Raw genomic sequence first — 24,054 nt, forward strand, 5'->3', positions numbered from 1 at the left:
TGCTGAATAAGCTCAGTGCTATCATTGTCCTCTCAAAACCTTGCCTTCTGGCTCCACAGTGATTTCCAGTGTTTGAATTTATGACAATATTCACTACCTTGAGTAGTTATCTAGCGATGTTCCTTGGGCATTGTGGAAAGCCTGGATATTAATATTTTAAATTAATAAACAAACCAGGCTATAAATGACTTAAATCACCATTCCATAATATTCCAGTAGTGAACTATGAAAACTGCAGTGAACGTTCTACAGTCACTCTCTCAGTATTTCATTCCTTTCTCCTTTTTACAGATGGCTGGTTTCATATAAAGTTATATTTTAAAGAGCCAGAATTAACTAGATCATTTAAATAGCAAGCTTGAATGTGTATACATGAATTGTTCTTTGTATTCTGTAATCTAGCAGGAAATTTTAGGTTTGCTGTCATTTTCATATTGATTGATGCAAATGTAATAGTTGTTCAGTTAGTAAAATGGAGTATACATTTAACAAATACCTCATATTAAAATCTGACATGTCAACTTTTGTCTTGGCTGCAATAGTGCTGTGTGGGATATGGAAGACATTAAAGGAGCATATGTTGACCATTTACTGTTTTCCATTTTCTTAGGATCTCCATCGAACTGGGTGCAGTTCTTACTGTGGTCAAGAGGCAGAGCAAGACAGAGTAGTGTTAAAGCGAGTTTTACTGGCGTATGCAAGGTGGAACAAATCAGTAGGATATTGCCAAGGTTTTAACATCCTAGCAGCCCTCATCCTGGAAGTGATGGAAGGCAATGAGGGAGATGCTTTAAAAGTGAGTCAACCTACCTAGTATGTTAAGCCACATCATGTTTTGCTGCCTGTCAGTTGAAAAGTCATCCTCTGAAAACTGCTGCATTATCATAATTTTCAATAAAAATGCTAGGCTTTGTGTTACAAAACAATTTTGTTTGATCGAAGAGCATAGAATAGCTTGGTTGTATTCCTAAATTACTGTTCAATATTTTTAAAATGTATGTGTTTAGATAAATAAACAACTAACTGGTATACTTGCAAAATCTTTTGTCCTTGACCTCATGAGGTCTATGTGATGCTTACTGCTACCTTTTTCTGCTTTGTTTTCAGATAATGATTTACTTAATTGATAAAGTGCTGCCTGACAACTATTTTGTCAATAACCTCCGAGCGTTGTCTGTTGACATGGCTGTGTTCCGAGACTTATTAAGAATGAAACTACCTGAGCTTTCCCAGCATTTGGACACTCTTCAAAGAGCTGCCAACAGGGAGAGTGGAGGTAAGCTTCCACACAAAAAACCATACAGTTCATTTCCCCATTCGTTTCCTATTTCTCCATTCCTGTGATGTTTCAAAATGTTGGGGTTTTTTTGCCTTGACACCTGCCTTGGGAGCAATAACATTTTGAATGAATCTGTTCATGAGGCTAAAACTGTGTGCGTAATTTAAAACTAGCTCTTGTTTGATAGGAAGTGAGTGAGCAGGAATCAGTCAACCAAACTACTTATGACATTTCAATGTCCTAACTGTTCTTTTAATGGCTGTGCCTTTTGCTTGTATGTGTATATGTGTCTCACATACACATGGCATTTCCTGAGTAGTCTGTGTCATATTCCTTCATTTTTTTAATCTCTCTTTTTTTAGAAATTCTTTCTTTCCTTCTTCTTTTTTTTGTATTTAGCACACCTGGTCTTGGTAGTAAAGATTTATTGCTTCTACACCTGGAGATAATTCTAGGCAATTTTAGTGCCAGAATAGGATTTATTTTTGGTTCTGTTCCTCTATAGATTATGTGACAATTTAATAAACTTTTACTTTGTCTACCTTATCATTAAGATTAACACACTAGCAGATAGACAAGCTTTAGTGTAAGTTGTATTAATTGGTCAGTCATGTTTTATGCAATTGGGTTTTCCCCCTTCTGAAGTAAACTCTTTGTTGAAAATACATCTTACATTTTGATCTCCATAGCTGACAGTGTTAATTTCATGATCTATACTGATATGTACTTGGAAGGTTTTAATGATATAAACAGCGAGGAGATAACAGAGAGAGGGAAGTAAGGAAGCATGAATGGATGAAAGCTGAAGCTGTCTGGTGTACTGTACTGTTGTTCAGTTTATGCCACCTGTGGGGAAAAAATCCATCCCAGATTAGATGTTTGTAGACACTGAATAGTGCTATTGGCAGTCCCATTGCCAAGAGAAGTGGAGAAGGCTGCAAACATGAAGACCCCTTTACAAGTATCTGCCAATAACACAAACACACAGTGTTTTGGAATAAAATATGGAGTAAAATGGCCACACCTTTATTGGTTACATCTGTAAGAAGCCTTGGCACAGTATGAGTCCACCAAATCCTGGAATCAACTGACCTACCTGCCAGTCAGTTTACCCCATTCCACCCAGGTTGCTGGATTCCACAAGGATGGTCACCACTGAATGGTCTCCTCTGCCACCTGAGCATGAGCGTAACCCACTGGGCAGCCCCTGAGCTAGGCATGCTCCTTGAAAACCTGGCAGCTCCCATGCTGGGCATGCCCCATGAAAACCCTCACCCCAAGATCCCTTAACGGGATCCCTGTATTTCATGAAAATGGGCACACAGGCCAGTTTTCCTAAAATGGATCCAGTCCCATGCTGATACTGCCCTAAGGTTGTGACAGATAAATGCAGCAGAAAACACAGTAAATAAGAACTAACATAACTTTTGCTTCCCCATAACGTAACCTCTCCCCCAGCAGGGCTACCTGTAAAACCCCACAAACCTTCTTCCCCTCAAGCACTAAAACAGAGGAAGGGATGGGTGGGCAAGCGATCCCACACAGCCAGGTGAGGTGGTCAGGAGGCATAGCGTGCTTTATCCCCCTCAGTGGTCCCTCCCTTCCCCCTCCCCTGGGCCCTAACCCATCATAGGTCCACCTGGGAAGGGGAGGGCCAGGTTTTCCTGCTGCTGTTGCCACCTGGCCTGTTGATTGCTGGGATTTTTGCATGTATACTGAACTAAAAGAAGAAGATGCCATTGCGTTGCAACCGACTCAGGGGCAACCCTGTCCATGGGGAGTTCCAGACAAGAGACAAGCAGAGGTAGTTGACCATTGCCTTCCTCTGCACAGCATGTTTAAAAAAAAAAAAAGACCACCAGTTGGATTGGATAGGTTAGACCTCAGAGAACAGTGCCAATTTTCAATATCTTCATTGGCTTCCTGTTGGAACTTTCTTAAGAGCTCTACTGGTGTTTTCCCTGATGTTTGAGGATACAGTAGATTTTAATGTGGGTTTTTTTAGGCAGTGCCAACACAGTTCTAGAGCTCCCCTTTCAGGGATGGTTGGTCTCTCCAATTTTTGTTGGTTTTCTGATGACAAAGTCAGTTTTGTTCCAGAGAGTGCTTGGTGTGTGATCTGACAGTGCCTGCTTGTTCGATTTAATGCTAATTTTAATTAATTTGGTTGTGGTGTTAATATAATTGATTTTATTTATTTGCTATTGTGCATTCTGTTTGTTTCTATGCTGATTTTAATTTATAACCACTAGCACTAGATGGCCGCCACATCTTAATCTTAAATTTAATAAGTTGTATTTTGATATTTTATTGATTGTATTGTTTTAGACTTGATATTGTATTAATTGTATACTGGTTTTTAAACTATTGTAAGCCACCCTGAGCCGCTTCGGTGGGAGGGCGGGGTAAAAGTCTAACTAATAAATAAATAAATTGTGAGTTGTCCTGGAGAAGTTCCCCCTCCCCCCAAAAAAGGATGGTTATGAACACATAAATTAATGGTCCAGAAATGAATGGACCACACAACATGGAAATAAATGCATTATTGCTGTACTGCGGTGTCATTTTTTAATAATGTTAGGAAATGACAACCTCATGTGTGTGTGTGTATTAGTGGTGTCAAGAATATCAGTCTATATTCTTTCCTAATCATTGTATTAATAAAAACATTTTCAATAAATAACTCTAGATGACCTTCAATGTGATGGTTGTGTGTTTCTCTGTTTCAGGTGGTTATGAACCTCCACTTACCAATGTCTTCACAATGCAGTGGTTCCTGACTCTCTTTGCTACATGTCTTCCTAACCATACAGTTCTAAAAATTTGGGATTCTATATTCTTTGAAGGTTCAGAGATTATACTGAGAGTATCTCTGGCTATATGGGCAAAACTAGGAGAGTAAGTATTTTATTTTTTGTTCTGTGCCTCAGGCTTGATGTGCTTAAGGGAGTGCTTTGTACAGTGGTATTAAATTGCTGAAAACTATGACCATTCACTTTCTCAGGGGCAGCTCTAAAATTACGTGAACTTTTGGTGGATCTTTTGGGGTTTGTGCGTGGAAACTTTCCGTCATGCCCATCACAAGTCCCACATTGCCTTCTGCCTCCTTAATGCCCAGTCAGGAGCCAGAGAAATGGGAACTATCTTCTTGTTCTCACAGGCAATTTTAAATTAGGGCAATAAGCTGCATATTGCCATTCCGAAACGCGTATGAGATTCCTACTCCTTGCAAGATTTCTGCCATCATTTCTGTTTGCCTGTTACCAGGGCAACCAAAATTATAGCTGAACTCTTGTAAGATGAAGTAATTTCACAAGAGTTCAGGAAGTCTTGTAAAAATTGCATACCTTGCAGTGCTACTTTTAAAGAAGGACAGTGTAGTGAACAGGTAAGGATGATGAGCTCTTCTGGGGACCAGGGCCAGTAGCGAAGCAGGCATATGAGCAAGTGGCTACTTCTACCTTTGCTTCAGGCAGTGAAAGATCTTGAGCTGCCATCTCCTTTACAGTATCCTGCCCCCAGAACTCATTTCTTCTTCCTCATCCTATTAGACCACTGCAGTGGTCCTCCAATGGGGCAGCTGTGTTAAGGGGAGGGAAAACAGCCTGGACTGGTTGAAAATTAGTACAAGAAAGAGAATTAGTATCTTTAGTGGTTTAGAAAACTTGATGACTAAAAGACCATTTATTACATGCAAGGATACCATGGAGACTGCAATAAAAAAGGCCAACGCTATGCTGAGAATTATTAGGAAGGGAATTGAAAACAAATCAGCCAGTATCATAATGCCCCTGTATAAATCGATGGTGTGACCTCATTTGGAATACTGTGTACAGTTCTGGTCACCTCACCTCAAAAAGTATATTATAGTATTGGAAAAAGCACAGAAAAGGGCAGCTAGAATGATAAAAGGGTTGGAACACTTTCCCTGTGAAGAAAGGTTAAAGCGCATGGGGCTCTTTAGCTTGGAGAAACAACGACTGAAGGGTGACATGATAGAGGTTTACAAGATTATGCATGGGATAGAGCAGGTAGAGAGAGAGGTACTTTTCTCCCTTTCTCACAATACAAGAACTCGTGGGCACTCAATGAAATTGCTGAGCAGTTGGGTTAGAACAGATAAAAGGAAGTACTTCTTCACCCAAAGAGTGATTAACACATGGAATTCACTGCCACAGGAGGTAGTGGCGACTACAAGCATGGATAACATAGCTTCAAGAGGCAACTGGATAAACATATGGAGCAGAGGTCCATCAGTGGCTATTAGCCACAAGGTATAGATAGGAACTCTCAGTCTGGGGCAAGTGATGCTCTGTATTCTTGGTGTTTGGGGGGCATCAGTGGGAGGGCTTATGTGTCCTGGCCCCACTGCTGGACCTCCTGATGGCACCTGGTATTTTTGGACACTGTGTGACAGAGTGTTGGACTGAATGGGCCATTTGCCTGATCCATCATTGGCTTCTCTTATGTTCTTATGAGACTTATATGTCATAGCAGTCTTTGCGAATGAAATCTTCCTACATATCTTCCACTGACAGAAAAACCTTGGTTTTTGCACCCTACAATGTGAAGTAATCTTCACAGAAAATCTGTCTAACAATTTGTTAATTCAAGAAACAATTTATACACAAAGGAAATAGAAATGGGTGCTGATTTGGTGTTAGCACTAACAAATATGGGGGTGGCTGTCAAACATTAAATTATTTAAAGCTTATAACAAACTTAAAAGTACTTTCCTTCTCTTGCGAAGAAAATGGAAAAGTAACATGCTACTGAATTGATGTTTTAAGTTTTTTGAAAAAGATACTTTGAACAATTTTATTTCTGTTGCCAGTTAACTACATTCAAAGCAAGGAACCCTGCTCTCACAGAATTAGCAAATTTTGTTTGATTCCAAGGGTAATTGTAAGCAAAAGGCTGTTGGCTCAGCTGGAAAACACTTTGCTAGATTCTGTGACAGCTTCAGATCTTTTCTTCACACTCCCACATTGTATTGCCGTCCTGGAAAGAAGTTGATGAAACAATTGTCCCCAATTAAAGGAACAAAATATTTAAGTCAGTACTTACAATGTTAGTATACAAACAGAAGGTTCGGATTTGTATTCTGAACATTAAAAAGAGCTCTCAGTCATATCCCCCAAACAGGCCTTTTAAGTGGCTTAGGCTGAGGTAGTGTTCCGGGCTTACCAGGCAGTGCATATCCACAGGAATTGTCAAGAAATTTCAATTGATTTTTTTCCCTTTAATTTCTATCCCCCCCATTAAAGCCCCTTTGAAATAAATGGAAGACCATTCTCACTGAACCTTACGCATGCAATGTTTCCAGTGAACTGTATCAATCTTCCATTTCTTTCCATTGCCCGAATAAATAGTTCTTCTATTGTAATAATTTAATTTTGGATAAATCTGTGTATGGATTACTTGTTTACTGCTTAAGAATATGTAAAATATGAAGTGCAGAATATACAAGTGGGGACCCAGAAGAAACTTGTGGGGAGGGGGCATTCCCCCACCTTTGTTACCTCTCCTCTCCCCCTACTTGTATGCCTCTCACTCTTTCTCTTTCCTGTCACCTCTTCTCTACTCTCTACCCCATGCCTGTCACTCTTTCTGTCCCCTGCCCCAATCTGTCCCTGTCTTTCTGTCCCCTAACCTCATCACTCTTTCTTTCTGTCCATTTCTGTCATTCTACCCCATCCATCTCTTTCTGCCCTCCCACCCCTGCCGAGTTCCCCCCCCTCCGACAGGCCAGCCAACCTTTCCTCCCCTCCCTCACAGGCTTGCCCAGCTCTCGGTGAGCCGCTGAGAGTGGTGGGGGGCGGGGCTTAGCATGCCCACCCAGAGCAGCTCCAGGCAAGCTGGGAAGGGAGGGAATAGGAGGCCAGTAGGCTCACCAAGGGCAGCCAGCCCACCTCCCTTCCCAGCTTGCCTGGAGCAGCTCTGGGTGGGCATGCTAAGCCCCGCCCCCCCACCACTCTCAGCGTCCTTTCCCTCCCCAGCTTGCCTGAAGTTGCTCTGGGAGGGCCAGCCAAGCTTCCCTCCCCACCTTGCTGCTCTTAGTGGCTCGCGTGGAGCTGTTCTGGGAGGGCCCGCTGAGGCTTCTCCCCCACTCTCAGTCGCTTGCCTGGAGCTGCTCCAGGTGAGCCAGCCAACCCTCCCTCCCCTTGCTTGCCAGCTCACCCACAACAACTCTAGGCAAGCCAGCTGACCTTCCCTCCCCCACTGCCTCACCCGCAGTTGCTCTGGGTGGGCCAGCCAAAGCTTCTCTCCACCGCTCACTTCTCTTAGCCGCTCCCCCCCCACACTTGCCCAGAGCTAGTCCCTGCTGCTTACCTTGATGCATCAGGGCAAGAAGATAATTTGTAGAGTGCAGTGGCAAGCTGAAATAGATGATGCAGCACGAATGCTAAGAAATGTTTCATTGTTACTCCTTTTAAGTATTATTTCTTTGAATCTCTGTGTTGCTGCCCTTTCTTTGACCTCTTAAGAGCACCCTGAAGAGTTCAGCTGTCTGAAGATCAATCAAATGCTATCTAACAAAACCAAGGTTGGAGGGGGGGGGGAATAATAGTTTTTCTGCTGTGGAAGTCAATAGAAGGCTATGAAGGCTTTCAAACTGCTCTTCCATTGGATTGGATCCATATTTATGTTAAGCAGCACGGTCTCAAAAGAATCCCATCCGAATTTTATCAATATTTAGAGTATGCATATGTGAAGTCTGCAGTTTAGTTTTTCTTCTAAGAAAGAAATTAGTTATCAGGTAATCTTTTATTTTGAGATTTTTTTGTGGGGGATTTGTGGGCCTGGCTTATTCACATGGTACTTGATAATAAGGTTCTGTTTCAAATAGAGAGATGGAACCAAAATTTTCATGCAGATCTGATAGGTAACACAGGCACTGCAACTGGGAAACTACTGAGCAGACACAAGACTGATATTTTCCTTCATTTATTTATTTCACTTTTACCCCGCCCTCCCCGCCAGGCAGGCTCAGGACGGCTTCCAAAAACTGACAAGCAGTATACATACACAATAAAATATAAATACAAGGCATCAGTTAAAACACAACCAATCAGTATAAAACATTCATTAGATGGCGATAAAACTAAAGTGCAGTTTAAGGACACATTCAGCGGTGCCCCCTCGTTAGGTCATATTGGATTGGAGTTCACACAGGGCGCTGCTGGTAAGACATCTCTCCTATCGGAACGCCTGCCTGAAAAGTTCTGTTTTCATGGCCCTGCGGAACTGTGACAAGTCCCGCAGGGCTCTAATCTCGGCAGGAAGCTTGTTCCAGTAGGACGGAGCTACAAACGAAAAAGCCCTCGTCCTGGTTACCATCAACCTGACTTCCTTAGGGCCAGGGAGGTCCAGGCGGTTTTGGGATCCTGATCGCAGTGCTCTCTGGGGAACATACGGGGAAAGGCGGTCCCTCAGTCAGGCCGGTCCCTGCCCATAAAGGGCTTTAAAGGTCAAAACCAGCACCTTGAAGCGAATCCGGAATGCTATTGGCAGCCAGTGCAGAGTCTTAAGCACAGGCTGGATGTGCTCCCACCTGGAGAGGCCCATCAGCAGCCTGGCCGCCGCATTCTGCACCAACTGCAGCTTCTGGAGTTGCCCCAAGGGCAGCCCCATGTAGAGAGAATTGCAGTAGTCCAACCTCGAGGTGACCATAGCATGGATCACTGTAGCCAGATCATTGCGTTCATGGAAGGGAACCAACTGCCTAATCAGCCAAAGATGGTAAAAGGCTGCCTTGGCAGCGGCTGCTACCTGAGCCTCCATTGTTAAGGAGGCATCCAGGAGCACTCCCAGACTCCTGACCCTCGGAGCTGGCACCAATGATCCCTACCCCCGTACCGCTCTGATTCAGGCACAGGACCTCAGTCTTCGTTGGATTCAATTTCAGTCGGCTCAGTCTAAGCCATCCAGCCACGTCCTGCAACGCCTGGTCCAGATCTTCCGGGGTAGAGTCAGACTGACCACCCAACATCAGATAGAGCTGGGTGTCATCCGCATATTAAACATTTGATAACAAATGTCCCCCAACCCTGTGCGATGTGCTAAAGCACTTCCTTTTCACCAGCGTAGTTAGTTGGTTTGATCATGGTTGATCAAGGACAGTTAATAATTGCTATGGTTAACCCAGGTAGAGGTAAAAAATGAAAGATCATAGAATCATAGAGTTGGAAGGGACCTCCAGGATCATCTAGTCCAACCCCCTGCACAATGCAGGAAATTCACAAATACCTCCCCCCCACATCCCCAGTGACTGCTGTTGCATGCCCAGAAGAGGACAAAAAACCCTCCAGGATCTCCAGCCAAACTAGCCTGGAGAAAAATCATTCAGTCCTTCCCAGAAGAATCCCTGCTCCATCCCTTCCCCAATAGCTTTTTTTGACAATCAATTCCCTTGTAAAATTGGCTTCTTTCATGTTAGACATGTTTGTTCATTTTTATCTAGAGAGTAGTGCTGAAACCCACAATTACATATTGCTTTCTTGTCCTTTGAATTCAGCTACTTATGAATATCTGCTCCTTCCTAATTTTGAGTGGCTTTCTGTAGAACAGCTGTTCTGTAATATAAGAGGCAATGCTATACATATACTGTGATTATAACATGATGTTCAGCTGCTGGAAATATTTGTGTTGTGATGCAGGCAGATAGATTGTTGTGAAACTGCAGATGACTTCTATGGCACCATGGGAAGGTTAACCCAGGAGATGCTGGAAGACAACCTCCTTGACAGCAATGAACTCATGCAGGTTAGTAAGCACTGCCTACAGTGCAATCCAAAACAGAATTACTTCCTTCTAAGACTACTGACTTCAGTGGACTTGGAAGGTGCAATTTTACTGAGGATTACACTGTAAAAGTATAATGGAATAATCTTATTTCAGTTGGTAGTAGCTAAAGTGTTGGACTAGGATCTGGGACACCAAGGCTTGAAACTTTGGAAGTTCACTGGGTGAGTTTGAAAATTCACTGGATGACTTCAGCCAGTCACTCTACATCAGCCTAATGTACCTTACAGGTTGGTGGTTGTTATGAGGATAAAATGGAGGTGTGGAGAAGGTTGTTGAAATGTAGGCTTCTTTCGGTCCCCACTGTTGGAAAAAGTGGGGTATAAATATTTTTTAAAATTAGAACAAAAGCTCATGTTAATTCTTAAGCACTTTCCTAAATACTACTGAACCAGAGTGTTAAATTACTAACATAACTCAGGTTTGTAAAGTCTACTTTCTACCCACTTTTGTAAGAATGCTTAAGAGAAGGAAGCTTGTGAATAATGCAAGACTGCTGTGCTGTTAAAATGTGAGGACTACCCACATAGATATTGAAGTAATATCATAGTTACCCAAATTGGTGGTCTCCAAATTGGTGGGAACTAGCATAATTGGAGACAAGCGAGGGGAGTAACTAGGGGATTTCCACCAATGTTTATGGGGATCATTCTCTGAGAACTGTCAAATCAGGCTGTAATAGAATGGGAATGTTGTTTTATTATAAAAGGAATAAAAAACAAAACATACACAGAAAGCACAAGGGGAACACACAGACTATCTAAGAGAAAATAAACAGGGAGTGGGGAAAGTGATTCATAGAGGGTGATATTGTCAGGTTCAACAACAAGTAAATATCCACACACATTTCCAGGGAAGCGTTATGCTTTATTAGACTACAGGTCTGTTACCATGTCCACAGGTTTATTGTTAGGAATGACGATAGGGCGGAAACATCCCTACATATAGCAGGATGAGGCAAATGGCTAAGCAAATGAAATCTGAGCGTGCGGGCGGGAATTCTCCCGACGGGAGGTTACATAATAAGCGGGAGAGTCTCAGTGCCCCATGAGAGCCGAAATATTCACACCAGCGGTGGAACACAAGCCCTCCCTCCGTCACAAGATCAGACAGATAACTCAGTCTGGCAGCACTGGTTCTCACGGTCTCCCTATCGCTGTTTACGGCAAGTGGGCAGAGCAGCGAGCAAGCTATGAAGCATGCGCCATAGCGCCAGGGTCAAAGAAGGAAGCAAGCAAAACATAGCAGCTAGCTCACAGATATTTATCAAGGTCCGCAGAAGACAGCAAAACAAATGGCTTGTGTTTCCGGGACAGAAAGAAGAAGCCCACAAGCGAACTGGCAGATGTGTATATTTGGCACTGAGGAAACACACACACACACACTGCACGGGGCAGAATGTATTCAGTTATAGGAAAAATTGACCCCATGTGGTCTGACATATGTGCCCCTAAATAATACCATGATTAGCTTTTGGGGGGTTAAACAATGTGTTGGGAGAGGCTTGGTGGGTTTCCCACAAATAGACAAAGACCGATAAAACTCATGACAGTTTACATGATTATTGCTAATGGCATGTGATGGACTTGTCCGGTGTAAACTGAAAGTGTTACAATGTCTTTCTGATGACCCTAGAATGCGGGATGGGAGAGGCTATTGAATTAAATTCAAATAAAATTATCTGAATAGCCCATTAATTAAGGTGATTGAGTAAGGGAAGGCAGAACCAGGTGTGGATGGGGTGAAGTCCAGGTACGGGGAGGGGTTCTCAGGAAAATAATTATTGAGATAAAGTATTTCTCTTTAGGGTGGAGAGAGATCCATTAGCAAGTCAGCTTGCCTGAATCACCTACCCAAAATAGTTTCCCAGGCTTGTCTCTGACCAGCGTCCATTTTATTTCTTCCAGCTCCATCTTGGTTCCACTTCTAGGTCAGGCTGTACAGTACACACATGACTTGGGGAGTGATATTTAAAGAGGGGTGTCTGGTTTCAAACTGCCCTTCCACAAGAGGGGTCTGGCTGCTAACAATACAATTTATCATTAGTATACTGAGAAGATTATGATTCAACCTTGCTGCCTATTGTGTTTTGAATTTCATGCAACTGGATGCTTTGATATGGGAAATCAAGATCTGTCTCAGTAAGGCTGAGACCAATTTAAGGTTCATGAAGATATATGTAACAGCAGGCAAGCCTCAGGTAATAATTCAAGTCTGTGCAGCCTGTCTGTAGTAATGCAAGCCTACACCTCAAGTCAGGCGCAGCCCACATGCCATGTGGGGTGGCCTGAGCAGAGGCTTAAAGAATCTTTGCAGATACTTAAATGTTGTCTGATTTACGTGTTTGTTGTTTTTCTTGTTACTTTCTTCATGTAAAAGGCTAGTTTGAATGATAAGCTATTTTAAAATCAAATGCTAATCCTGTCATTATATAGTATGTTTTGAAGAAGTTGTGAAAAAGGTGACTGTGCTAGTCTGTTGCAACAACAACAGTTTTTTGTCCATAATTTTGGAAATTGGCAACATGTGAAAATAATGGTATAGTTTCGATCTAGAGGCTTCATATGGAACAGTTTACTGTTCTTGTATAGGGCATAAATTATTTCCAGAGCCGTTCTTGAATCCTCCTCCTTGAAGAAAGAATTATGGAATATGGTGGTAAAGCAGGTGAAAATAATCTAAATTCATAAAGGGGAATAGGTGTTGGGTTGAATGTGGTATTATTTTATTTCTTAACATCCTAGTATCATTATTTATTCTTATGATTACAGGGGTTGAGCAGATATGTGAGACACAATATATTTCTTATGTTGTATGAATTTAGGTACACGGTCCTGACTGAGACTAGCACAAAGGAATCTTAGCTCTGGGATGACTCCTTTTAATTGATCACCCTACAACATTATGGCCTTGTTTCCCCCCCCCCCCATTTGTCAATCAAGAAGGAAATACAACAGTGGTTTACATGGCAGGTGCTGTGTATTAAGCTTAAACACAGGGCAATCATGTTGTCATGACCCCAGCGGGTTGCCACCTTCAGCTGCCACCACTCTGGACTTTGGGTCCCTTGAGAAGGCCCAGAGTACCCTCCCAAGCCCATCCAAAATGCTCCTTTTTTAAGCCAAGAACATAGGCGTGATGGCCAGGCAGAGAACACTTAAACAAATGGTTTATTAACACAGTACTGGGGCAAGGAAAACTGGACAAGGTGCTTTAAAATATATAACAGTGTTTAAAGGCAAAATAAATGACTCTAATGCGACTACCTATTTCACTTAACTAGTTACTATTTCAAGGCCCACAACCCTCTTATACCAGGCATCCTGCCTGTACTCACTCTGTCCCAAGTGAGGGATCTTTTCCTCAGACCAGACTGTCCCCTCCGTTTAGCTCTGTGAGAGACAAGACTGCAGAACAGAAAGAACACAGTTTCCTCAGCACACGCAGTTTTCACAGTCTCTTCACACAATCCCTGGACATGGATTGGCTACAACTGTCGCTAAGGTTTGTGGGGATTGTAGGCTATGTCTGCTTTCCACTGCCATGCCGGTTTCTCCTGGGACCAGGCCGCACTTGGCCTTGCTCCCAGTCCTGCACAGATGTTCACTCATTTTCTTATAATTTATATATGCATCTCACTGCATTAGCTGGTATAACTCTCCTTTGGCAAAGAAAAGAAATATTGAATGTCAGGTTCATTTGTTGCTACATATGAACTTTTTTGCTTCTATTTCCTGGTAGCAGGTGAAAACAGTCAAATCACACCATTAGTTAGTTAATTTTTGTTTGTAATAATTACAGAGACATTTTTAATAGGAGGCATAATATAAACACAATATTTTAATGTTTTTAAAAGTACAGAGTACTGCCATTTAGATGACAACATTGTTTCAACTTTAAATCACAGGATCCACTAGTATTTATGCCATGCCAAAGTTTCCAGGCTCCTACGACACAATTAGTGAGTTATGGAGCAGCAAACAGCAATATCTGGATGATAGAGATCACAAAGAAGTAACTGCAATGGGCTAAGTGCACATTGCTTAAAACAGAGTGGAGCTTGCAGGAGGGATCATTGCAGTGGGTGCAGAAAGAAAGGGAAGACAGCAGAGCTACTCCAGAGTGTTGGGGAACACTTGAGTGTTACATAGGATGCAGCAAGGGAAGCTGTAGTGGGGAAATGAATTGGTGGAAATCATTGAAGTTCACTGTTAAACTTGGGTTTATCAGCCTCTAGGATGGGGCCTAGAATTGCCACTGATCCCCACATTACAGAGATCAGTTCTCCTGGAAAAAAACCAGCATCTTCAGAGGATGCCATCTTTTTCCAAGCCAGAGTTTGCAACCCAAGTTGCACCCTTCCTGCTCTTGCTCCTATAAGTGCAACAGTACCCCCCCTCGCAAAGCTGTAAATAACTCTGAGGGGGGGGGGGAATCAGATATAGATAGGTAGGCCGCCAGGTCCTGTTCTCTGCACCATAGACTATTTGCTAAAGTACTCTAAATACTTCTACCTTCACTGGACAAATTTCGTATGCTGCAATATCTCCTATTGAACTCAGTTCCCATAATTGGTTGCTCTTGCATGTGCCTGCATTTTTCCAGGTGTGTGTGAGTATACACACACATATTATGACAGCCCCATCCACTTTCCTCCTTCAGGAGCAAGATTTTCCCTCGGTTTTTCTTTCCCTTTACTGCGCCGCCCTAATAGTGTGTTTTCTTCTTTGCTGAAGAACTCTGGCTGTCCCATCCTGTCACCATTGTATGATATTTTGGTTATTGGTTCAGCCCAGGAACCTGAGGGAAAGATCAGGAGCCCGCTTTAACTTAGACAACTTAAATGGCACTCAAGGCATTTTGAAATTCAAAAATAACAAAATATTTCATTTAACATGGAGGGGAAAGGTCAGGTGAAATCAGGGGTTGAAATGTCTGAGGTAAATCCTGTACATGCCCAGACTTTAGTTCTTATGTTTCAGGCTAATGAGAGTTTCTTAGCTATTCAGAGTTACTTAAAATCTTTATATTGAGAGGCTTTTGTTCCAATGTTTGCTGAACACTCCAGCACACTTTCTTTGAGTATTCTCTGACTCTTGGTTTCCAGAAGGCTGGTATACTGTTTCCAGTACCCAAATCCCTTCTCTTGACAGCAGCCATGAAATTAAAAGACGCCTGCTCCTTGAGAGGAAGGCGATGGCGAACCTCAACAGCATGATAAAAAGTAGAGACATCACCCTGCCAACAAAAGTCTGCATGGTCAAAGCAATGGTATTCCCAGTAGTCATGTATGGCTGCGAGAGTTGGACTATAAGGAAGGCCGTGCGCCGAAGAATATATTCTTTTGAACTATGGTGCTGGAGAAGACTCTTGAGAGTCCCTTGGACTGCAAGAAGATCAAATCAGTCAATCCTAAAAGAAATCAACTCTGACTGTTCCCTGGAAGGCCAGATAATGAAACTGAAGCTCAAATACTTTGGCCACCAAATGAGAAGGGAGCACTCACTGGAGAAGACCCTGATGCTGGGAAAGATTGAAGGTCAAAGAAGACGGGGACGGCAAAGGATGAGATGGTTAGACAGTGCCATCGATGCAACGAACATGAAATTGAGCCAACTTCAGAGGACGGCGGAAGACAGGAGGGCCTGGCGGGAGCTGGTCCATGGCGTCGCGAAGAGTCGGACTCGACTGTGCGACTGAACAACAACGAGGTCTTTAAAGGCAATTTCTAACCACACCAGACCAGGGATCTCTGAACTCTCAGAGCTAACTCCCTGTTTGACTGGGTAGGGAAATTCTCCTCTCACTAGAAGATCTGTTCCCTTTCTTTGGCCTGAATGGGAGTCTCTGTCTAACTACTCACTCATCCTTGCTAAGTTTCCCCCAGTTCTCCTGTCTGTGTTAAACTGCTCTCAGTCAGGGCTGAATCCTAAAACTGTCAGTAATCAACTCTTCTCAGCATCCAGTTCAGAAGTGTTTCTCTGCTCAGCTGATGCTAACCAATCAGATCTCTCGGACTAGCCTGTCACTCAAGGCTCTCTGGCTCTGTGAATAATTAATCCTTCACAGTCCTTTATCTATTTACACAGCACTTCTAAGCTTTTAAAAATGCAGTCAGTCACACACACACACATATATTGCCGTTTTCTTTCTTTCACTGTAACTGAGATGTTATCTGTGAATAAAGTCAATCCATTCTGCCAATCTCCCCACCCACCACAAGCTATTTACAGCTTGTGGTAGGAAACAGGGTGCCACAGACCCTTGTCTGTTAGAGGTATTGGCTGAACAAATAGGAGGCCTGACAATTTGCTTTCATTTTCACATTTGCAAAAAATGTACAGGTCTTATTTTTTTCCATCTATGCAATCCCAACCTGCAATCTTTGGAAAAGAGATAACTTTGAACAGATAGATGGTTGCCCAGAAATATCTGAACAAGTTGATCTAATCATTCACAGTTTAGATACATATATTTCTATTAGAAATTTCTTCTGAAAGAAACACTTTCACAAAGGGTAGGCCTCTATAAGATAGCCACATCCAAAATACCACTGAATCTTTTAGAAGTGGGTTGTGTGAGACTAATATTTCTGAAAGCACTGTCGTGAGAATCTCAGAAAACAAATGTTTTGGCATGCAGAATATGGGCGATCAAGCCACTTCCATCATATTTGAAACATTTCTCTGACTTCACCAGAACACTCTTGTTACCTCCTCTGTCTGTCTTGGCAGTTGACTAGCTATTTCTCATGGCTGGTTCTTTGTCGTTCCTGCAGGAAATACCTATTGCATAGGGATGCCAGATGTCCTCTTTTTAGAGAGCATATCTTTTTTTGGTGTCCATCCTCTTTTGGGCTCTTAAAAAAAACACTGATGAAAATGTCCTCTTTTTGGGTTGGAAGGTTAGGAATATCCCTAGTTAGTAGCAATTAAAGGTAAAGGTTCCCTTGCTCGAAAGCCAGTCGAGTCCGACTCTAGGGTTGCGGTGCTCGTCTCCGTTTCAAAGCCAAAGAGCCAGCACTGTCCGAAGACGTTTCCGTGGTCATGTGGCCAGCATGACTAAACCCCAAGGTGCACAGAATGGTGTTACCTTCCCACCGAAGTGGTACCTATTTATTTACTTGCAATTTCCTGCTTTCGAACTGCTAGGTTGGCAGGAGCTGGAACTAGAGACGGGAGCTCACTCCGTCATGTGGCAACTCGGGTCTTGAACTGCTGAACTACTGACCTTCCACAGCCTGCAGTTCAGCATCTTAACCACTTGAGCCACCGCAGCTCCTCTAGTAGCAATTATCACAGCTTAAAAATTAGGGGTATTTAAAATGAGATTTGTCATAGTGATCACTTTTTTGAAATAGTCAGTTGGGAAGTACGTCCTCTTTTTTGCTTTTCAAAATATGGTAATCCTATTGTTGCATCATAAAAGTGATCTAATATTTCACTTGTCAACAGATTTGAAAGCACATTATCGAGTCTTGCAAGCATGTGAAAGCTTGCATATTAGTCTGGGAAAGCTGCTTTAAAGGCACAGTTCTTAAGAACCATAATAATCTGTACTTCCTTTGTTTCTCCTAGACTGTTTATTCTATGGCCCAGTTTCCTTTCCCACAACTAGCAGAATTAAGGGAGAAATATACCTACAACATCACTCCTTTCCCAGCTTCAGTAAAATCAACTTCGGGGTAAGTTCTCCCCCCCATTTCTGTGGTACAAACCAGGCAAGCATAGATCAAAGGGATGGATAGATTCAGCTACTTACCAGTAAATGATGAAACGTTTAGCTAATTATGGTTCACTCATACCTCTGAGAGATCATTATATCTGTTTTCTCTTGTTTTGCAGTCATCTGGGCAAAACTAGAGACAGTGATGAGGAGAATGACCTTGATGATGAAGATTCCATAGCCAATGCCATTGGTTGCCTTGGACCATTCAGTGGCTTTCTCAGTCCAGAACTACAGAAGTATCAAAAGCAGTTAAAAGGTAAATGTTGATCTCTGTGTAAACATTATGGTAGTGTTGTCTTTGCATTCATCTCACAGCCTTGCTTAATGGCTAAGGTTTGCAGCCATAGGTAGAGCCAGTCAGTCTGGTTCCTGAGGCAAAATCATTGCCCGCTATCGCAGCAGGACTAATGCAAATCACGCTTACCATAATTTTACCAAGAGGAAAAGTTCCATTGACCATGAGGTAGGGGTACTGGAGTGTTCTGTTCAAATGGCTTATAAAACAAAATTCTTGGCAGTGATCACAGTAGTAGATTTATTCACAGATCAGGAGAATGCCTACAAAACTGAGTATTGTGTGAGGGGAAGTAGAAAGATAGACGTAAGCAATTCATTACTTTGGCAACTTCTTATTTCTCTTCAGGCTGGCTTGCTGCATCCTGTAAACCTTTTTAAAGGTGTCAAACTCTATAATAGTCATGGCAGGAGGATTGGGCACTCCTTGATCCTAACTAGTGGCACCCCCTCTTGAACTCTCAAGTCTGAATGGAGCAAGTCTCTCAACACTTCATAGGATATTGGCATGAAGTGTTGCTGGTATAATTAGAGACAAGGGATGTGTGCTGTGAGATGTACATTCCCCAGCCTCATTTTCCCCATCAAAAATCTATCCCATGTGGAACAAGGAGTAGGAGATAAATATATACCCCCAACACAATATAAATTTTGGGGCTAGATAATCCATTACTTTCTTGGACGTCAATTCTGTAGGGCAACAAATTGATTTTTTAGGTTCAGAACTGTATAAGGAGGAACTATTCATGTTGGCTTGAAGCTCAGCAGTCTTGAATGGCAGTATTTTTGAGAGGGCCTAACTTGCAATTTAATTTGTAGTATGGGCCAGGATGTCTTTATTGTTGGTTCATTTAAAGATTAGCTGTTGTTGGATTACATTTTCATGCATTTCTCAGAATAGTTTTTTCCTATTATGTATAGAGCACAATGAAGAACAAAGCCTGGGCTCTAGTAACATTGCAGAGTTAAGTCCTGGAGCTATAGATGCCTGTCGAAGTGAATACCATGCTGTTTTTAACAGCATGATGATGGAGCGAATGACTACAGACATCAATGCATTGAAGAAACAATACTCCCGGATAAGGAAGAAGCAGCAGCAACAGGTTCATCAGGTTTACATCAGAGCAGGTAATGGCTTAGGTCTAAGATGGTGCAAGTTGGCTTCAACTCTGTGAATGGAGAAGTTTGTCATATTTGTGCTGCCTCATACATGGAAGAAGCGGACAAAGAGGATAAATGAAGCCATATTTGGAAGTGTATCATTTGACGTAGAAGATGATGATGGTTTTTTGTTTTTCTTTTGTCAGGGTCTGAAGATGACGACCCTGGGCTAATGTTAGATCCCAGGGACCAGCTGAATAATGGTATTTAAAGATATCTATGCTAACTTGGGTATACAGCATTAGTTTCACTGATTTCACTAACAACTTATGGCATCCTTGGATTTGGAATACAAGCACCTAAATTTTCCAGTTAGATGATGCTTCAGTATCTGATCTACAAATGAATTTCTGTATTGTGCTAGTTCTAAAAACCTTTAGTTACATCCAACAAATATGTGTATATGAAGGCAGGTGTGGATTTGGTCAGTGCTAATTTAGTATCCTTTAGGGCAGTATTATCTGTGGGATGAAAAACAGACTGCCATTCTGTTTTGCTCCTTCCCTTTTGCTGGTGTGTTGAAAGTTCAGAAATCCCATGCACATCCTTCTGTACTATGCCAGCATTAGGGTAATCCAGGACAGTCAGGGCAGGGCATTTTTCCTATCAAATGCAATTTTTAATCATGGAAGTATAGACAATTGGGTGCCAAAGGATTGAAAACAACAACAACATTCATTTCCCAGGATTGCCAGAACCCCTTTTTCACTAATTGCAACCTGTTATCCAGTTACATATCTTTTTCAATCTGTTCCATATTTCTCAGTCTTTCACTGGAAAATCAGATGGGAAATAGTCTGTCTTGGTTACTATGCTAGTTTGCTGAATGATATCTTTTTAAGATTGTATCCTTGCCCTGCTGTCTACTTATGAAGGGCTTTGTGTTGTTGACATGAAGCTCTGTCATGTAGTCTCTACCTAGCATGATATGACCATTCAGGGCTTGGTGGTTGTAAACGAAATCTCACTGATAATGCAGAAATATTACATTGCCATTAAAACATTGATATTTTCTTCTACACATGTTCTCTGAAAACAAACTGACTTAAAACTATGATTTGATTATCTAATCCACTAATTTATTTATTGATGTATATGATTTCACATGCTTGCCTTTCTTGCATTGATCACACTCAGCCTGAAAAGAAGCTGGATTTCTTTAGGTTGTTTATGCATTGTTTTTATTTGGTTTTATGTAACAAAGTTCTTGGAATAGGTGGCAGAATCAATTTTGTTAAAGGATTACCCAAATCAGCAGATACTTGTGCTACACTATTATTCTCCTAAAGAGTAAAGAAAGGGGGTTTCTAAGTTCCAGATCAACACAAAGTGGAACATGTTTGCACTGATTTCCTACAACTTTTTGAATTCCTCATTTTTGTAAACTTTATTTTTTCAATTAACAGAAATTGTGCAGATGGTCTTTAAATGTCTTTGTTGGTAGCTATTAAGAATGAAGTCTTTATGAGAAGAAATTTATATCCTAATAGTTGGCTTCTGAAATTCATGTATGTTGTATGGCATAAGTGGAATTGATTTTCCTCTATATAATCTTACAATTAAAAAAAAATCTGATCAGAAATGGTATCAATTTATGATCATTAGCCTCTTTTGGCCTCTTAACAAAATACTTTTATTTTTCCCCCCTTTCAGATAAGGGTCCAATTACCAGTCTTCTGCCCTCTCAGGTAAACCATTCTCCAGTGATCAACCATCTTCTACTGGGTAAAAAGATGAAATCAACTAACAGGTCTGCCAAGAATGCTATTATTCACATCCCAAATCATGCAGGAGGCAAAATGTCACCTGGCTCCCATGAAGACATTAAAACAAAGCTTAATTCCCCATGGTGCACTCACATGAGGGTACACCGAAAGAATATAGCCAGAGCCAAAGGCCAGCTTGGTTATGGGGATACTATTGGGCTAATAGAGGAGCAGAGTGACGGTGGCAAAACTAGTAGTCCCAATGCAAAAGAAGAAACTCTAAGCACACCTGAATCCATGGCAAGGGACAGGAGCAACTCAGATGTTACCAGGAAAGCTGATGGACAGTCTCCTGAACCAACTTACAGAGATGCCAATGGCAACATCTCAGAAGTTCAGCTGAAGTTGGAGGCACTGGAACTTACCCAGAGTAATGATGATGACACCGAATCTGTATTAAGCCTGTCATGTCAAACACAAATATCTGAGTTGCCGCATTTTCCCACTGAGAATGGGACACTGGCAAAATCTCCCCAAACTAGCAATTCTAAGCCACAAGTCTTTAGCCCTTTCCCTAGTGTCAAGCCTCTCAGAAAATCAGCTGCAGCCAGAAATCTAGGACTATATGGCCCAACTGAGCGAACCCCTACTGTACATTTCCCACAGATGAGCCGAAGCTTTAACAAGCCCACAAGTGTTAACAGTGGGTCCAAGAAACGATGATATATTTACTATTGATGTTTCATTATTGCTGTTATTTTAGGTTGTATTATGTATGCATATGGATCCAAAGCAATTCCTAAGTTAGCTTAATTCTTCGCCTGAAGGAATGGAGATAACTGACAACTGATGTATGAACTGTGTTTCTGGAATGTAGGACGGTGAAGGTACATGGTGGCACACACGGTTTTCATGTTAAAAGAATAAACATTGACTTGCAGCATGGGAAACGTTTCCACTTTTTACATTTTGCCTGTTGCAAGCTGCACCCCCCCCCCCCCCCCCCCCCCCCCCGGTCGTTTGCCAGGAGCTGGCTGACTACTGGCAGGACCCTTTTGCCTTCTTTAAACATCCGATCATTTTAAGACTACCACCTTTTATGGCTTTTTGCTTATCCCCCCCCCCCCCCCCTGCCGTTTGCCAGGAGCTGGCTGACTACTGGCAGGACCCTTTTGCCTTCTTTAAACATCCGATCATTTTAAGACTACCACCTTTTATGGCTTTTTGCTTATTTAGCAGATCCTTTTGACTGCCTTAGAGACATTGCAGTGAAACTCAGGCAGATCATTATCTGTATCATTATCCTATGATATCTGAGCAGCTGACACGATAGGGGTGTTTAATGTTTCCAGTCTAGTGTTGCAGGTGTTTCTTTTAACTATTTTTTTATATAATGAGCAGCTTAGATCATGGTGGGAAAAGATATTGACATCTTTCTGTGACTTGATGTTGGTGGACTAAACAGGGACCTTTAGAGAGTCATGGGACTGTAGAAGAAGATATTTTAAACCTGATAGTAAATTTACCAATAAAGTTCTTGGCGATTTTTAAAATTGACATAATGTAAGCCTTTTTATAAGATCAGTCACTTTTAAATTTCAAGATCATGGCACCCTGGCATGTGGTGTTTCTATTTTGTGAGATTCCCAATTAAGGGGAAAAAATCATGTCTGTATCCTGAAGATTTCAGCAATGAGGCGTTTTCAACAGCTTCTTTCAAGCCAGGTTGTCTGCCTCTGCAAATGCAGTGAGATCTGCTTACCAAGACTAAAGAGATAATGTTGGTGTTTTTTACTTTGACATATTACTGTGTAAAATGCCCAAACTTGACAAGCGCCATGGCATGTGGGATTTTTAGCCAAACAGTCCATATCAAAGTAGAATGTAGAATGAGATCTCTCTGTCCACCTAGCAGAACATTCTGCAAAAGGATTTATGATTCTAATTCTAAAGAACCTATCAATACTATCCTGATGTTAAACATTAATAGACAGTGGGATCCAGTGAATAGAATGACTGGTAGGCTTGGGGAAAGTTATCTCTGCATGTCAGTTTTGCTTCTGTGGGCCTACCTCACAGGATGATTGTGAAGATGAATGTGAAGACTTGCAAGGTACTGTGTATGTTACATACAATAAAAGAAGTGCTGCCCTGACAACAGGACTGTTTTGTGATAATGGATGGCAGTCAAATAGAATCACCTTATCCTGTTTAGAACAGTTGTGTGCCTTAAAGCAGGCATGTAGCAGGAGGAGGAAAATTGAGAGAGCATTTCATCCAGCAATCCTCAGCTGGTTCCGGAAGTGTTGCAGCCCTATACCAAATAAGAGAACTCTCTATGCTACTGTAAGTATTTCAGTAAATAGTAGTTACAAATGTATGGCTTTTGGACTTTACATTTTAAGATATCAAATGAGTATATATAGTCTAGTAAAATATGAGCAGATAAAACTGGCCAGGGTCCGAAGAAATGTATAGTTAGTTCCCTTGTCCAAGGTAACTTTTGCTTTGTGATTTGAATAGAGGACTAAAGGCAGCATGGCAGACCATTTCTGAAACGGAGAAAGGCACAAAAGCAGTTTGTGGCATGCGAGGGGTATGTGTGTATATGTCTGCTTTTCAAAGGACAAAGTAAAAGAAGTCCAGTTGTGGAAATGCTAAAATAGCTCTTTGCAACCCAGCTCCATTGCAATAGCAAGCAGAGTATATTTGAAAAGTTACATTCTGTGTAATGTAAAAACTATAACTTTTGGAACCTGAAGTGCTAACCCAAACTCAGTTTTGTATTACTTTTTTTCATCTCAAGTTTCTATTCTCCCTGTCCATAATACTACACAGACTATTTAAATTTTCCATTTTTGTGAATTGTTTTCAAAGCTTATATGTTTGCCAGTTCTCTATAGGGATTATTTTCTCCCTATAATGAATGAAGCGAAATATAAGGGGAGGTGGGGATTAAAATACAAGACTGATGACAAACATTATTTGAGGGAGTTCTCAATTTTTTTACCCTCATCATCACGATGGAAAATTTTGTAAGGTGATCCCTTTCGCTTCTGCACATGGGTACAGAGAGCTGTC

At 41.8% G+C, this 24,054-nt stretch overlaps 1 protein-coding gene across 1 annotated transcript in view; it reads left to right on the forward strand.

Moving 5' to 3' along the window:
- The window catches only part of TBC1D30 (TBC1 domain family member 30), a 65,821-nt gene extending 43,869 nt beyond the window's left edge, over window positions 1-21,952 (forward strand). The window contains exons 6-14 of the mRNA XM_015415458.1: window positions 611-796; window positions 1,108-1,276; window positions 4,009-4,177; window positions 9,940-10,045; window positions 17,662-17,768; window positions 17,929-18,068; window positions 19,028-19,234; window positions 19,414-19,470; window positions 20,921-21,952. Coding sequence (XP_015270944.1) covers window positions 611-796; window positions 1,108-1,276; window positions 4,009-4,177; window positions 9,940-10,045; window positions 17,662-17,768; window positions 17,929-18,068; window positions 19,028-19,234; window positions 19,414-19,470; window positions 20,921-21,696 — 1,917 coding nt within the window. The 3' untranslated portion in view covers window positions 21,697-21,952. The remainder of the gene's footprint in view (window positions 1-610; window positions 797-1,107; window positions 1,277-4,008; window positions 4,178-9,939; window positions 10,046-17,661; window positions 17,769-17,928; window positions 18,069-19,027; window positions 19,235-19,413; window positions 19,471-20,920) is intronic.
- The last annotated feature ends 2,102 nt before the right edge of the window (window positions 21,953-24,054 follow it).

Source organism: Gekko japonicus, unplaced genomic scaffold, assembly GCF_001447785.1.
Source record: "Gekko japonicus isolate JY-2015 unplaced genomic scaffold, Gekko_japonicus_V1.1 scaffold1352, whole genome shotgun sequence".
Lineage (NCBI taxonomy): Eukaryota > Metazoa > Chordata > Lepidosauria > Squamata > Gekkonidae > Gekko > Gekko japonicus.